The sequence below is a fragment of the Bos taurus genome, chromosome 3 (assembly GCF_002263795.3).
Source record: "Bos taurus isolate L1 Dominette 01449 registration number 42190680 breed Hereford chromosome 3, ARS-UCD2.0, whole genome shotgun sequence".
Classification (NCBI taxonomy): domain Eukaryota; kingdom Metazoa; phylum Chordata; class Mammalia; order Artiodactyla; family Bovidae; genus Bos; species Bos taurus.
Genome location: NC_037330.1, coordinates 17,037,075 through 17,050,563, shown reverse-complemented (window position 1 = coordinate 17,050,563; position 13,489 = coordinate 17,037,075). Strand labels below are relative to the sequence as shown.

At 48.0% G+C, this 13,489-nt stretch overlaps 1 protein-coding gene and 1 non-coding gene across 2 annotated transcripts; one reads left to right on the top strand and one right to left on the bottom strand.

Annotated features, from left to right (window-relative positions):
• Positions 1-710: 710 nt before the first annotated feature.
• Positions 711-782, bottom strand: TRNAS-GGA (transfer RNA serine (anticodon GGA)). Its single transcript has one exon. It is a non-coding gene; the product is annotated as a tRNA-Ser (tRNA).
• Positions 783-10,734: 9,952 nt separating this feature from the next.
• Positions 10,735-12,050, top strand: LOC112445860 (protein S100-A7-like). Its single transcript, XM_024989827.2, has 2 exons — positions 10,735-10,901; positions 11,834-12,050. The coding sequence occupies exons 1-2, from the start codon at positions 10,761-10,763 to the stop codon at positions 11,996-11,998; spliced, it is 306 nt and encodes a 101-aa protein (XP_024845595.1). The 5' UTR covers positions 10,735-10,760; the 3' UTR covers positions 11,999-12,050.
• The last annotated feature ends 1,439 nt before the right edge of the window (positions 12,051-13,489 follow it).

Below are 13,489 nucleotides of genomic sequence, written 5' to 3'. Positions count from 1 at the left end.
AGAGATCTCTTCTAGAAAATCAGAGGGAAAATATAAAGGGAACATTTCATGCAAGGATGGGCATGATAAAGAACAAATGGTAAGGACCTAACAGAAGCAGAGAGATTAAGGAGAGGTAGCAAAAATACACAGAATAAATACAAAAAAAAAAAAAGGTCTTAATGACCCTGATAACCACAATAGTGTGGTCACTCACCTAGAGCCAGATATCCTGGAATGTGAAGTCAAATGAGTCTTAGGAAACATTATTACTAACAAAGCTAGTGGAAGTGATGAAATTCCAGCTGAGCTGTTTCAAATCCTAAAAGATGATGCTGTGAAACTGCTGCACTCTATCTGTCAGGAAATTTAGAAAACTCAGCAGTGGCCACAGGACTGAAAAAGATTAGTTCTCATTCCAGCCCAAAGAAAGGCAATGCCAAAAAAAATGGTCAAATTACTGTACAATTTCACCCATTTCACATGATAGCAAGGTTATGCTGAAAATCCTTCAAGCTAGGTTTCAGTAGTACATAAACTGAGGACTTTCAGATGTACAAGCTGGGTTTAGATAAGGTAGAGGAAAGTGAAAGTGAAAGTGAAAGTAAAGTCGCTCAGTCCTGTCCAACTCTTTGCAACCCCATGGACTGTAGCCTACCAGGCTCCTCCATCCATGGGATTCTCCAGGCAAGAGTACTGGAGTGGGTTGCCATATCCTTCTTCAGGGGATCTTCCCAACCCAGGGATTGAACCCAGGTCTCCTGCATTCCAGGCAGACGCTTTAACCTCTGAGCCACCAGGGAAGCCCAAGGTAGAGGAACCAAACATCAAATGGCCAGCATTCATTGGATCATAGTGAAAGCAAGGGAATTCCATAAAAACATCTGCTTCATTGACTGTGCTGAAGTCTATGACTGTGTGGATCACAACAAACTGTGGGAAATTCTTAAAGAGATGGGAATACCAGATCACCTTACCTGTCTCCTGAGAAACCTGTATGTGAGTAAAGAAGCAACAGTTCAAATCGTACATGGAACAACTGACAGGTTCAAAACTGGCAAAGGAGTACGTCAAGGCTGTTTATTGTCACTTGGCTAATTAACTTCTATGCAGAATACATTATGGGCTTCCCTGGTAGCTCAGCTCGTAAAGAATCCACCTGCAATGCAGGAAACCCCAATTCAATTCCTGGTCTGGAAGATACCCTGGAGAAGAGATAGGCTACCCACTCCAGTATTCTTGGGCTTCCCCGGTAGCTCAGAGGGTAAAGAATATGCCTGCAATGTGGGAAACCTAGGTTTGATCTCGGGGCTGGAAGATCCTCTGAAGGAAGGCATGGCAAACTACTCCAGTATTGTTGCCTGGAGAATCCCCATGGACAGAGGAACCTGGCAGGCTACAGTCCATGGCGTCACAAAGAGTCAGACATGACTGAGCGCCTAAGCATAGCACAGAGTACATTATGCAAAATGCCAAGCGGGATGAATCACAGGCTGGAATCAAGATTACCAAGAAAAGTACCAACAGCCTCAGAAATGCAGGTGATACCACTCTAATGGCAGAAAGTGAAGAGGAACTAAAGAACCTCTTGATGAGGGTGAAAGAGGAGAGTGAAAAGCTGGCTTGAAACTCAATATTTTATACATAGTAGTGTATATATCGGAGAAGGCAATGGCACCCCACTCCAGTACTCTTGCCTGGACAATCCCATGGATGGAGGAGGCTGGTGGGCTACAGTCCATGGGGTCGCTAAGAGTCGGACACGACTTAGTGACTTCACTTTCATTTTTCACTCTCATGCATTGGAGAAGGAAATGGCAACCCACTCCAGTGTTGAGAATCCCAGGGACAGGGGAGCCTGGTGGGCTGCCATCTATGGGGTCTCACAGAGTTGGACACGACTGAAGCGACTTAGCAACAGCAGTGTATATATGTCAACCCCAATTTCCCAATATATTTCACCTCCCCTCCTTACCACTTCGATATCCATAAGTTTTCTCTACATCTGTCTCTCTATTTCTGCTTTGTGAATAGTTCATCTGTGCCATTTTTCTAGATTCCGTATATAAGTGATATTATTACATGGTATTTGTTTTTCTGTTTCTGACTTACTTCACTCTGTATAACAGGCTCTAGGTCTATCCATGTCTCTGCAAATGGCACTGTTTCATTCCTTTAAATGGATGAGTAATATTCTATTATATACACCAAATCTTCTTTACCCACTCCTCTGTTGATGGACATTTAGGTTGCTTCCAGTCCTAGCTGTTGTAAATTGTGCTGCAATGAACATTGTGGTACATATATCCTTTTGAATTACTTTCTCCAGGTATATGCCCAGGAGTGGGATTGCTGAGTCATATGATAATTCTATTTTTAGTTTTTTGAGGCACCTCCATGCTGTTCTCCATAGTGGCTGTACCAATTTACATTCCCACCAACAGTACAGAAGGGTTCCCTTTTCTCCACATCCTCTCCAGGATTTGTTGTGTTTAGATTTTTTTACAGCAGCCATTCTCACCAGTGTAAGGTGATGCCTCTTTGTAGTCTTGATTTGCCTCACTATTAGTAATGTTGCTGAGCACTGAAGAGTTGATGCTTTTGAACTGTGGTGTTGGAGAAGACTCTTGAGCATCCCTTGGACTGCAAGGAGATCCAACCAGTCTATCCTAAAGGAGATCAGTCCTGGGTGTTCATTGGTAGGACTGATGTTGAAGCTGAAACTCCAATACTTTGGCCACCTGATGCGAAGAGCTGACTCATTGGAAAAGACCTTGATGTTGGGAAAGATTTAAAGGCAGGAGAAGGGGTTGACAGAGGATGAGATGGTTGAATGGCATCATCGACTCAATGGACATGGGTTTGGGTGAACTCCGGGAGTTGGTGATGGACAGGGAGGTCTGGCGTGCTGCGGTTTATGCTGTCGCAAGAGTCAGACACGACTGAATGACTGAACTGAACTGAATTAGTAATGTTGAGCATCTTTTCATGTGTTTGTTGGCTATCTTTATGTCTTCTTCGGAGAAATGTCTATTTAGATCTTCCACCCATTTTTTTTTTTTTCCCATTGGGTTGTTTGTTTTTTTGATATTGAGATACATGAGCTGTTTGTATATTTTGGAGATTAATCCCTCATCAGTTGCTTCATTTGTAAATATTTTCCCCCATCCTGAGGGTTGCTTTCATTTGTTTATGTTTTCCCTTGCTGTGCAAAAGCTTTTAAGGCCATTTAAACAATATTAATTCTTCCAATCCAAGAGCATGCAATATAATTCCATTCCTTTGAGTTGCCTTCAGTTTCCTTTATTAATGTTTTATAGTTCTCAGCATTTAAGTCTTTCACTTCCTTGGTGAGGTTTAGCCTTAAGTATTTTATTTTGGGTGTGGCAATTTTTAAACGTATTTTTTTTTTACATTTGTTTTCTGACATTTCATTATTGGTGTTAAGAAATGCAACCAATTGCTCTCTCACTCTCTCTCTCCTGCGTGCATGCGCTCTATCGCTCTCTCTCTCCCCTGCCCCCCACCCCCCGCCACGTGCATGCGCGAGCTCTCTCTCTCCTCTCTCTCTCTCACTCTCTCTCTCCAACCCCCCCCCCCCACTCTCACTCTCTCTCTCCTCTCTCTCTCTCCCCGAACACTCCTCCACTCTCTTCAAGTCTTTAGGTTGGCATGTCCTCACATTTCGAGGATGGATTCTCCTGCTATCTTCTAAATAAAATAGAGCTGTAACACTGATCTGCCTAAGAGCTATAACACGGTTTGTCCAAGACCCAAGAGCTGTGACGCGCCAAGGGCTTTGATGTCCGTCGCTCCAATTTTTGTTGTGACCAGACAAAGAACCGAGGAACATACACTCCGATTCCCTGGAGCACAAAGAGCCTCACTCCACCCTGAACTCCCTCGGGGGTTGTTGAAGGTCAACAGCTATGGCAGCATGGGGTTCAGTCTCCACAGAGGCAGATGGCGAATGCCTTTGTTGTTCAGTCATTGGCAATGTTCTTGAGTTCATTGAATCTGAGACCCAGCCATAATATGCAGAAGCAATTGCTATTGTTTTCTCCCATTAATACAAGCATATGTTATTTTCCTCTGTTCCAATTCTTAAAATAAAATTTGCATTAATAAGATCTCCAAAAAAAAAAAAAGAAATGCAACCAATTAGACAGAACCAATCAGCTTTTACTCTATCCCATGCCACCCCAGCCCTATCCCACAGAGTGAATGATTCAGAAGTCTGGGTTCCTTAGAGCTGAGAGATAATAGAAAGTATACATTGGTCTCTGCCCCCTGTTTCTTGCACAGAGCTCCTGAAACCCTTGCGATGGAAACATCTTTTGTTCTAATACTTGGTCTTTGATCATGACTCCTGACACAGGGCTCTTGAAACCCTTGTACTCTCCTGGGTGATGGGAGTGTCACTTTAAAGAAGTGACTCTGGGTGGGCTGCTAATTGAGGGTTGGTCACCGAAACGACCAAGCCATGATTAGAAGCTTGAAATTTTCAGTTCTTCCCTCATTCTCTTAAGAAGAGAGAAGTATTGAAAATGGAGTTAATGATCCATCATCCCAAGTGATGAAGATTCCATAAAATCCCAAAAGTGAAGGATTTGGAGGGCTTCCAGGAGGTACAGGAGGCACAGACAGAGAGGGCATGGACATGCCACTGTTCTGCTTCTATCCCCAAAACATGATTTTATGCAAAGCTTGGTGGTAAGAATTGGGAAAAGATTCAGTTCAGTTTAGTCACTCAGTTGTGTCCAACTCTTTGTGACCCCCTGAACCGCAGCACGCCAGGCCTTCTTGTCCATCACCAACTTCCAGAGTCCACCCAAATCCATGTCCAATGAGTCGGTGATGTCATCCAACCATCCCATCCTCTGTCGTCCCCTACTCCTCCTGCCTTCAATCTTTCCCAGCATCAGGGTCTTTTCCAATGAGTCAGCTCTTCCCATCAGGTGGCCAAAGTATTGGAGTTTCAGCCTCAACATCAGTCCTTCCAATGAACACTCAGGACTGATCTCCTTTAGGATGGACTGGTTGGATCTCCTTGCAGTCCAAGGGACTCTCAAGAGTCTTCTCCAACACCACAGTTCAAAAGCATCAATTCTTCTGCACTCAGCTTTCTTTATAGTCCAACTCTCACATCCATACATGACTACTGGAAAAACCATAGCCTTGACTAGACAGACCTTTGTTGGCAAAGTAATAATGTCTCTGCTTTTTAATAAGCTGTCTAGGTTGGTCATAACTTTTCTTCCAAGGAGTAAGCATCTTTTAATTTCATGGCTGCAGTCACCATCTGCAGTGATTTTGGAGTCCAGAAAAAAAAAGTCTGCCATTGTTTCCACTGTTTCCCCATCTATTTGCTATGAAGTAATGGGACCAGATGCCATGATCTTAGCTTTCTGAATGTTGAGCTTTAAGCCAGCTTTTTCACTCTCCTCTTTCACTTTCATCAAGAGGCTCTTTAGTTCTTCTTCACTTTCTGCCATAAGGGTGGTAACATCTGCATCTCTGAGGTTACTGATATTTCTCCCAGCAATCTTGATTCCAGCTTGTGCTTCATCCAGCCCAACATTTCTCATGATGTACTCTGCATATAACTTAAATAAGCAGGGTGACAATATACAGCCTTGATGTACTCCTTTTCCTATTTGGAACCAGTCTGTTGTTCCATGTCCAGTTCTAACTGTTGCTTCCTGACCTGCATATAGGTTTCTCAAGATTCAGGTCAGGTGGTCTGGTATTCCCATCTCTTTCAGAATTTTCCACACTTTATTGTGATCCACACAGTCAAAGGCTTTGGCATAGTCAATAAAGCAGAAATAGATGTTTTTCTGGAACTCTCTTGCTTTTTTGATGATCCAGCAGATGTTGGCAATTTGATCTCTGATTCCTCTGCCTTTTCTAAAACCAGCTTGAACATCAGGGAGTTCACGGTTCACATACTGTTGAAGCCTGGCTTGGAGAATTTTGAGCATTACTTTACTAGCCTGTGAAATAAGTGCCATTGTGTGGTAGTTTGAGCATTCTTTGGCATTGCCTTTCTTTGGGATTGGAATGAAAACTGACCTTTTCAAGTCCTGTGGCCACTGCTGAGTTTTCCAAATTTGCTGACATATTGAGTGCAGCACTTTCACAGCATCATCTTTTAGTATTTGAAATAGCTCAACTGTAATTTCATCACATCCACTAGCTTTGTTAGTAGTGATGCTTCCTAAAGGCCCACTTGACTTCACATTCCAGGGTGTCTGGCTATAAGTGAGTGATCACACCATCGTGATTATCTGGGTGGTGAAGATCTTTTTTGTACAGTTCTTCTGTGTATTCTTGCCACCTTTTCTTAATATCTTCTGCTTCTGTTAACTCCATGAAGAGATTAGAGTATAAATAAATAAGAAGAATATAAATTAGAGTATAGATAAATTCAGAAGCTTTCACTACCAGAAGACACAGCTGAAAAAATTAAAATTTGCTGATTGGTGCTCACATGGAAACCAGCAAAGACATCCCAGCAACCCTGGAGAAACCTCATGTGACAACTATGTGTGACAAGTCCTCAGTAGCACCACCAAGCAGAAGCTAAAGAAAGAGAAAATCAAATATCCCCGCTCACGGCAGGAATCTCCCACTGGGTCTGTGATTGGCACCACCAGAATAGGAACAGTGCTGTCTGTAGATGAGAATCTCAGGGAGCCTTCTGGGAATGGACCCCACCACTTCCTCCCACTCTCCAGCTTCAGCCTAGATGCGCCAGCCTTACCTTTAAGAGACTGGGAAGCAGATCAGGAATGATCTTTGCAAATTTGAGTGGATTCTCCACCATCCCAAATTTGAGCAGAAGTAACCCTAGGGTCACCTCTCAACACTGTCTGCATAGATGACATAACAGAAAGCAAATTCCTTTGGTTGTCAGGGTCACAGAATTAATAACAATAAATCCCCCCTACACACCTGTTCCAGTCAAGATCTGGAAAGCTTTTCAGGAGGCGAGCACAAGCTCCGGGCTGCATTAGAGTTTCCATCCTCCAGGGTGGCAACTGAGAAGCAGTGTTGTGTCCTGATACCCTACAGCGAGTGCTCCACCCACACTCCCTCCCTTCTTGCCCCTCCCCTAACTCCTTCTGGAAGCCCAGGTCAATGCTCAGCACAGCCCTAATGATCATAGACAGAGCAAGTGTCTGTCTCTGATCACCATCTCACTGCCACCTCCCCAAAGTGTGTCAGCTGCTGGCAATGCTCCAAGGCTATTCAAAGGATGCCCCCAACCAAGCTGTCCCTGATTCCTCCACCTGACAAGTGATTTCTCCCACCTCAGAATTCCAACAGTCTTCCCCTGAACCTTTCTGACAATACCTCACTTGCTGGTTCCACCAGTGTCCGTGGAGTTCTCACCTAGCTCTGGGCATCGGGGCCAGTGAGAGTGAGTCATGGACCAGACCTCAGTGAGTGCGGCCAGGGGACAGTGAGAAACCAACCCACATGCACAAGGACGTGGGACAATGACTCTGCCTGGAGGCCTCCCGTGGGAAGTACCACTGAACTGCAGGAGGTCTGGAGTCTCTGAGGTCTGGGGCCAGGGCCTCCCACCCTCTCCCTGCTTCCACCACCATCGCACTGTATATCCCCAAACAGGGTAGACTGGGTTACTCTGCCCCCAGGAGATGGAGCAACACTCAAGTACCATCCACACCCACAATATCTTTCTCTCTCTGCTCCCCCTACATGCACATCCAGAACAGAGTCTACAATCAAAATATAAGCAATACATAAGTATAAATAAACAGATAGACAAACAAGAAAAATAACAAGCGGTTTTTTCCTTCTGCCACCAAAGTGGGATCTTTTAGGAAGCCTGGACTGTGCTGCCTCTGTGAGAAACCCTCAAGCGGTGCCAGACATTGACCACCCGTTTGGGGTCTCCATTCCCTGCTATGACCTCTCCTAGTTGGTGGAAAGCTACTTGGGTGAATGAGATTGGTCCAAAAATTAGGTCCCATCCTAGTGTGACATCAGACCAGCTCAGCAGAGGCCCAGGGAGCCTGAGGACTACCCACCAGATGAACCAGGACACTCTTGTGTCATATGAGGAAATTCAGGAAGAGGGAGCAGGAAATTGATCAGTATCAGTGATTCATCAGCCCCTTTCCTCACCAAGCCTAGAGGGGCTCTGCTGACTACCCCATCTTGTTCCCACACCTAGCATTTCAACAGCAGGTTCAACACACCAGAGCCCGGGGCTTGCCTGCCAACTCTGAAGATACTGTTTAGCATGGAGGAAGGTGAAATGTCATGGAAGACGTGTAGGAATTCAGCATCAGAGACTTTGGGAGGAAACTTTGCACAAGTCGTAGCCCCCAGGATCATTCCACGGCTGTCACCACCACTGGACCCAGACAGTGAGGTCTGAGTGGTCCAGGCGCCCCGGAGCTGCGAGGGGAATTCAAGAGTGAGGAGGTGAACTCAGGACTCAGGTTCTGGCCCTGAGTGTTCCCTCAGCAGCAAGTGAGCAGGCTGAGCCCACTGCCCTCTCTGGGTTCCCTCGTCCGTCACTGTGGGTCCTGACACCTGTCTCCCTCCCGGGATCCACCGAGGACTAGGTGTGAAGATGGCAGTGAGGTGGTGTGACTGTGAGTACCAGAAGGCAGGGCCTGAGGTGACACAACAAGTCTACTTAAAGCATTAAGACTAAGAATTGGACCAGATTTTCTGGGATCTGATCCTGACTGCTGTCTACTAGCGGTGTAGTCTTAGTTTACTTAAAGCCCTGATGCACGTATTTTCCACTCTTACATGGAGACAACAGATCTAGAGCCTAGTTGGTGAAGGACTAAAGAGAGAGCAAGAGCGGGTAGGTATGCTGAGCCCTGGAGTACCTTCAGTTCTCAGTAAGTGGCCGTGGGGTTATTGTTCTGAGACCGAGTTTGTAGAAGGACTGAATAAATAAAAATGGAGACCATGCAGCCTTCAGAGTCCAAAATTCCATCCACTTTAGGTCCAGAAACCCAGTTTTCTCTACTCTGTTCCCAGTCCTGTTGCAATATCCCACCGGTTGCCCAGCCCCAGATCAAGCAGGGGACAGAGAAGCCTCTAGGGAAAGATCCTGGGAGGTGCAGTGTGTCCTGGGGTTCTGCCGGGAAAGGCTGGGTACACCCTCCTGGGTGTGGCCCACCCACCTGAGTGGGGCAATGCTCCAGGAAGCAGAGAGCGAACACAGCCGCAGGGCTCCCAGCCCCGGGAAGCGCCCGGCTAAGCCTTATAAAGGGACCAGTCTCTGTCCAGTGAGCATCTCACTCGTCCATCTCCTTGGTGACATCTCCTCTGATCAGGTAAGTCTGCTCCGGCCTATCTACCTTTTCTAGGAGGAGCCGGGAAGCAGCTCTGGGAGGGGATGCAGGAGCCTGTGGTCCAGTCCCGACTCTGCTGCCAACATGCTGAGGTCCCATCTGTGTGGCAAGATGACCAATACTCCCTGCTCCTCCACTGGCTCCTTGGTGATGCTCTTGTGGACACGTGCCCAGTGGGAGCTGAGAACACTCCCCCTCCTCTTGCTTTCTTCCTTCTCTGGACTCACCTGATTATCAGGTCAAAAAACCCACCGACCTCACCCTTGAGGAGAGTGGGAGTCCCAGCCAAAGCCTTAACCCCAGGCTTGGGACCCCCACTCACCATTACTCTGGTGAGATGTCCTGCCCTGACCTGGGTAAGAGACTGATCAACCAGAACTCCCCACCTCCTCCCAGCAGGAAAATGCTCAGGGACCATCTGCATGCAGGGCTTGGCTCTGGTCTTGGCCACGTTGACAGAAGCCTTGGGTGGGTCCTCTTACTGACAGAACAGTGGGCTCTTTCTCCTACATCAGAAGGCAGGGGGGTTTGTCTTAGATGCTGACATGCGTGATGCAGGGTCATGTCCTGGCTGCTTAGGAAAGTGGCATGGGAGGGCTGCTCTGTCCAGTTTCTCTGACTGGGGTCCAGGGCAGCCTAGACCTCTGACTGCTGGGGGAAGAACCTGCTTAGGAAAGTCAGATGTTCTCTTTATTTTAATGAGGTCAAGCCTTGGAGATGCACATAGTGCCCAGTAACAGAAAATCGGAAGGACCCCCATCTCCAACCTTCCACCCAACAGCCTGGAGCTGGGGCAGCTATTTCTGTTCACTCCCAACCCCAGGCTGATTCTGATCCCCAGTCCCTCTTTCTCTCTCAGGGGTGGTCCAGGAAGGCCCCCACCAGGGCTCAGGACAGGACTGCATTTCTGTCCACTTATTGTAGAGCTTGCTTTATGGTCCAGGTGGATTTCTAGGGGATCTTCCTGAAGCAGCCCAGGAGGCTCAGACCAGATCAGAGGTGACACTGTCCTGCCCCCGTGACTCTGACCCTGATGCTGAACCTAGAGAAGATGGATTTGCTACTGTTTGGGGTGTGGGGTCATCCAAAGGCTCTGGTTGCCGGGTCCCACCTCAGGCTCAGTCTTCTCACTGGGGCTGACCCCCCGTCTCTGCTTCCACACGCTGTGGTCCTCCCCACAGTGGAGTCTGCCAATCTCCTTCACCTACTCACACCCTGAGCTGTGGGGACCCAGCCCCAAGCTTGGTCACGCCCTCCTGCTGCTCAGCTACTCCTTCCACCACGCAGAGAAGCAGTTTCTTGTGCTCCAAATGAGCCAGGCTTTTGCTGGCTGCTCAGTCCCCATCCAGGTGTCCTAACTTGGAGACCCTCCCCTGGGGGAAGGACACAAAAGGTCACTGACTCCTCTCTGGCAGCTCTTTTGAAGCCAAGATGAGCGGCTTTCACCTTGAGCAGGCCATTACAGACTTGATCAACCTGTTTCACAAATACTCGGGGTCCGATGACACCATCGAGAAGGAGGACCTGCTGCGGCTGATGAAGGAGAACTTCCCCAACTTCCTCAGTGCCTGTGTGAGTGGGGTTCTGGTCCCCCATGGTGACTGGGTCCTGGCATGACTGAGGACCCTTTCCTGGGTGACTTTGGACAAGTCCCTCTATTCTCTGATCCTCACTTTCTCATCTGCAAAAGGGCATCATGGAACTTCCTATCCTGACCTATAACAGGGTGTAAAGAGATGATGTATGTGGCAAAGTAGAACAATGTGTGCATATAAGTAGTTGATGATAAGTTATCAAAAAGCGCTACAGCTGGAGGGCAGTGATGGGTCCCCTCTCGCCTGTCCCAGCTTCTGTATGAGACTCAAACTCTTCTGCTCAGATCTTGAGAGGCTCTAGAGGCTCCCCTCAGGGTTCTTGAGATCAGAGGGAAGGTGACAGACATTCCATCACTGACAGAACTTAAGACCATTTTATACAACAAAGAACTCATCCACCGACCTGATTTAACTGGACAATTCGATGAACTGAACTGACTACAAAAAGAAGAGGTTACTGGGGAAAGCAAGAAGAGGGAACTCAGAGCAAGTAAGACCTCATAGGTCAAAAGAAGAAGGGGTTGGCACGAGGCAGACAAGGGTAGGGCTTATTTTGAGTCCCTGAGCAGAACTTAGGTAGGTGGTCACTTGCAGGGAGTTGGGGGAAGTGGGGGGTGGTCTGGGGCTGGAGACTCCCCCCACCAGCACACTGATCAGGACAGCTCTGGGCAGAGCCTGCTCACCATGTCAGGCTTTCATCCAAGTTCACATTTGGGGAAGGACTCTCCACTGAACTGCTGGGCAACGTCAGTGTCCCCACCTCATCCCACACCTCCCCTCCTCAATGCCATACCAGACACCTCTGTGCTGCGTTGGGTCCTCATTTCTCTGTCTCTACTTCTTCCTCTTCTCCCAACTCATCGCTTTTGTGGAGCTGAATTTGCCTGTTTTGATGTCTTTTGCCCACAGGAGAAAAGGGGCAGACAATACTTGTCCGATATCTTTGAGAAAAAGGACAAGAATAAGGACAAGAAGATTGACTTTTCTGAGTTCCTGTCCTTGCTGGCGGACATAGCCACAGATTACCACAACCACAGCCACGGAGCACAGCTCTGTTCTGGGGGAAATCAGTGAGCCCAGAGGCCTCCGGACAACCCAAGACACAATAAAGTGTTGTCCCCCCAGATTCTGGCTTATTTCCTTTCTTTATGGGGGCGCCTATGTTGTCAAAACTGCTACTCCTTGTGAATATTTTCTGGAATTTCCACCAGGTGGATGGACCAAGAAGGTGCTAGCAGTGCGCCCTCTCATGGCCTCCAGCATCAGTGAGCATTTTTCTCGGCAGGGCCTCTTGTCCACCTCTGTCCCTGCTCCCTAACAAATGTAGCCAACATTCGGGGTCCCAGAGATGGAGGCCAGGACAAAGCATTCCAGCAGGCCCCAGACATGCTTTTCCTTGTGAAGGCAGGGCTCAGCATCTGGTGACCAAGAAACTGCAGTAAGCAGAAGCCAGTGTCTCCACACTGGGCCTCATGCCCCAATATTTTCCCGAGGGGCTGTGGAGACTGGCACCGATTTAAAAGGGTTTTCTTGCTGGGCGGGTGCGCGGGGGAGTTTGAGGACACAGGGCCATTTGTCGCTGTGAACAGGAGGCTCAGCAGTACCAAACGGTTGAATCTCCTGTCCTGTGGCCTGGGGTCCCTGGGCTGTGTCCTGGTCCCCGTGCAAGCCTTGGTGTGTTTTCGCCTATGTGAGTGTCCCCGTGGAAGTGAGAGTCACCCTGTTTGCTGAGCTGATTCTCAGCAGCTGTTTGCTACAAGCCAGGAGCTGTGTGTTTGGGGATAGCACATGGTGATGGATGCTCCAGGCAGAGGAGGTCTAGCTAGTCCAGGGGTCCAGACATCCCATGGGAGTCAAGTGAGGAGACAGGACTGCAGAAGGAGCCCAGTGGAGAAGCCTCTCAGGGAGGAGAAGGGGCCCTGTGCCGAGCGTGTACATGCCCGTCTCCTCTATCTGCCATGGGTAGGGGCATGTCATTACCCACTGGCCCTTTGAAGCCAGGCAAGGTTCTAGGGGCTGAGGATTTAGAAGCAAGTACAACGCCGGGGCTTCCCAAACAGATCACTGGCACTCCTCAGAGTATCTCCAGGGCGCCACGAGGCAGAGTCAGTGCTTACCCCCTCCCCAGTGCCACTTACAGATCATGTCCCCTGCAGATTCAGCCAGCGTGCCCTCCTTGAGGGCACCTCTTCTGGCCCTATCACTCCCCACCCCGCCACCTCCACCCACTCAGCCTCCCACTAACCTCTTATTCAGGCAAACCTTCTTCCTGGATGAATCAGGCAACCGTCTCCACATCCTTCTGCTCTCCCGCCAGCAGGTGACATGTAGGACAAGTTATTGTCCGCGCGGGTGACTGCTCAGCTTCCTTGACACCATTCCTTGAGCACTTCAATTTCCAGAACATCACCTCCTCTCTCTTGAGGAACATCCCTTGCAGACTATTTTGCCAACATTCATAACCAATGAAAAATAAGAAAATAGGCTGATTCATGTCAATATATGGCAAAAACCACTACAATATTTTAAAGTAACTAGCCTCCAATTAAAATAAATAATTTAAAA

What these genes read in the sequence shown, in the direction of transcription:
- LOC112445860 (XM_024989827.2), top strand. Translation starts at nt 10,761, where the DNA reads ATGAGCGGCTTTCACCTTGAGCAGGCCATTACAGACTTGATCAACCTG. An exon ending in CCAACTTCCTCAGTGCCTGT is followed by an intron (nt 10,902 to 11,833) that starts GTGAGTGGGGTT and finishes TTTTGCCCACAG; the next exon opens with GAGAAAAGGGGCAGACAATA.